The following is a 1,839-nucleotide window of genomic DNA, read 5'->3' as shown; positions in this document are numbered from 1 at the left end:
TGGGTCAGGGATGGTCCTGATGCTCCCTGGGTGGCTCAGGGATGATCCTGACGTTCCCTGGTCCCGCAGGAGAGAGCCCAGCTGGACTGCCAGCTCTGTGACACCTCGGTCATCGTGCAAATGGACAACAGCCGCGACCTGGACATGGAGGGCATCATCAAGAGCGTGGAGTGCTGCTACGAGGAGATCGCCCAGAAGAGCAAGGCCGAGGTGGAGGCGTTTTACCAGACCAGGGTGAGTGAAACCCCTCCAGACACCGTTCCTGGGACCCCCCTCTGTCCCCCACCCGCCCCACGCTGCCCCTGTGGGTTCAGGGCCACAGGGTCACACCCTGGGAGGTGGAAAGGACCCCTCGGGGGGGTCACCTTGTGAGAGAAATCCCTCCCTCGAATTTGGAAAGGCGGCAAAAACTCACAAAACAAAAAGGAAGGGTTTATTCAGCGTGCTGGGTCCGGTCTCACACCGAGTTCTTTGGGGAGAAAAGACCCCTTGGCTTTAAATTTCGTGCATTTTATAGTTTTACAAAATCCCACCTTTTTTCAGATGAGCTCAGTATGTTCACTTTTGCCTAAAAAGGTTTCTTTTCTCTGAACAGGGGCTTTCCCTTTTTTCTAATTGGCCACTCTGTCAAAAGTGATGGATCTTCCTTTGTTCTTAGCCCAAAGAGAGAAAAGAAACCCCCCTGTGGACCAAACTCTCACATGGCCCCGAAAGATTTTAATTTTTAACTTTTAAGTTTTTATATTTCCCTTAACTGGCCAAAAAAAAGACCCTGACACCCGAGTCCACTCTGAGACTTGGACATCTCACAGCTTCACCACACGCCTGTAAAACCCCATTTTCGTTTCTCATAACCTGAACAAAGTCTGGCCAGAAAAAGAAAACCAAAACACAAAAGCGACATTAAAAGTGTGGTTTGAGACTGTGGTGTAACAGCAGAGCACGGCAGGTCGTGGGGTTGCTTTGGGGATGTCTGAAGTGAGGTGGTGGGACAGACCATGCCCATGAGGAGCCTCGTTTTCCCAAGGGAAAATCTTGGAAAAGACCTCCAAGATCGCCCAGCCCGGCACCCACCCGGGACTGGGGCCTCGTCCGGGCTGAGGGGGTGTCTGGAGAGTCTCCACCTTCCCTGGAAGGGGCAGTTTGGGCCCGTTCCCACCGTCCCCTCCCCGTGCCACAGCTGGAGGAGCTGCACAGCAGCCGGGGCAAGTTCTGCGACGACCTGAGGAACAACCAGAGCGAGATCGCGGAGCTGAACAGGATGATCCAGAAGCTGCAGTGCGAGTCCGACAACGTGAAGAAACAGGTAGGACAAAAGGGCTGGATCCCACGGGGCTGGGAAACTCCTCCATCAAAGGGCTTCATCCTCAGCAGCTCCCACCCTGCAGAGCGGCCAAGAACCCCCAGCCCAGACTGGATCTGTTTGTGGCTTCAAATGCACTCAAAATACACATTAGAGAGCTTCAAAAACACTCAAAATAGACACAAAAGAGCTTCAAATGCACACAAAATACACACAAAAGAGCTTGAAATGCACACAAAATACACACAAAAGAGCTTCAAATGCACACAAAATACACACAAAAGAGCTTCAAACACAAAGAGAAAAGCAGATTTATTTCTCACTTGGTGAATAAGAGGCTGGTTGGTTTGGCTGTAACAGGATCAGTGTTTCCTGAGTTCCCCACAGGGTGCAGCCAATGGGTCCCTTCCCTTTCATCCCAAACTGCTCGGCCACCATGAATCCAGCTGAAATCTTGGCTCCCTGACACTTCCTCCCTGAGAAATGAGGGATACAGGAGATCCCTGTTTATATCTCCCCTGGCCACCACCAATCCA

At 51.8% G+C, this 1,839-nt stretch overlaps 1 protein-coding gene across 1 annotated transcript in view; it reads left to right on the top strand.

The window, feature by feature from the left end:
* Positions 1 to 1,839, top strand: part of LOC113960313 (keratin, type II cytoskeletal 4-like) — a 9,925-nt gene that overhangs the window by 4,526 nt on the left and 3,560 nt on the right. The window contains 2 exon segments of the mRNA XM_027669826.1: positions 70 to 234; positions 1,181 to 1,306. Coding sequence (XP_027525627.1) covers positions 70 to 234; positions 1,181 to 1,306 — 291 coding nt within the window.

The sequence above is a fragment of the Corapipo altera genome, unplaced genomic scaffold (genome assembly GCF_003945725.1).
Source record: "Corapipo altera isolate COAL_440 unplaced genomic scaffold, ASM394572v1 229, whole genome shotgun sequence".
Lineage (NCBI taxonomy): Eukaryota > Metazoa > Chordata > Aves > Passeriformes > Pipridae > Corapipo > Corapipo altera.
This window is presented reverse-complemented; position numbering and strand designations above follow the sequence as displayed.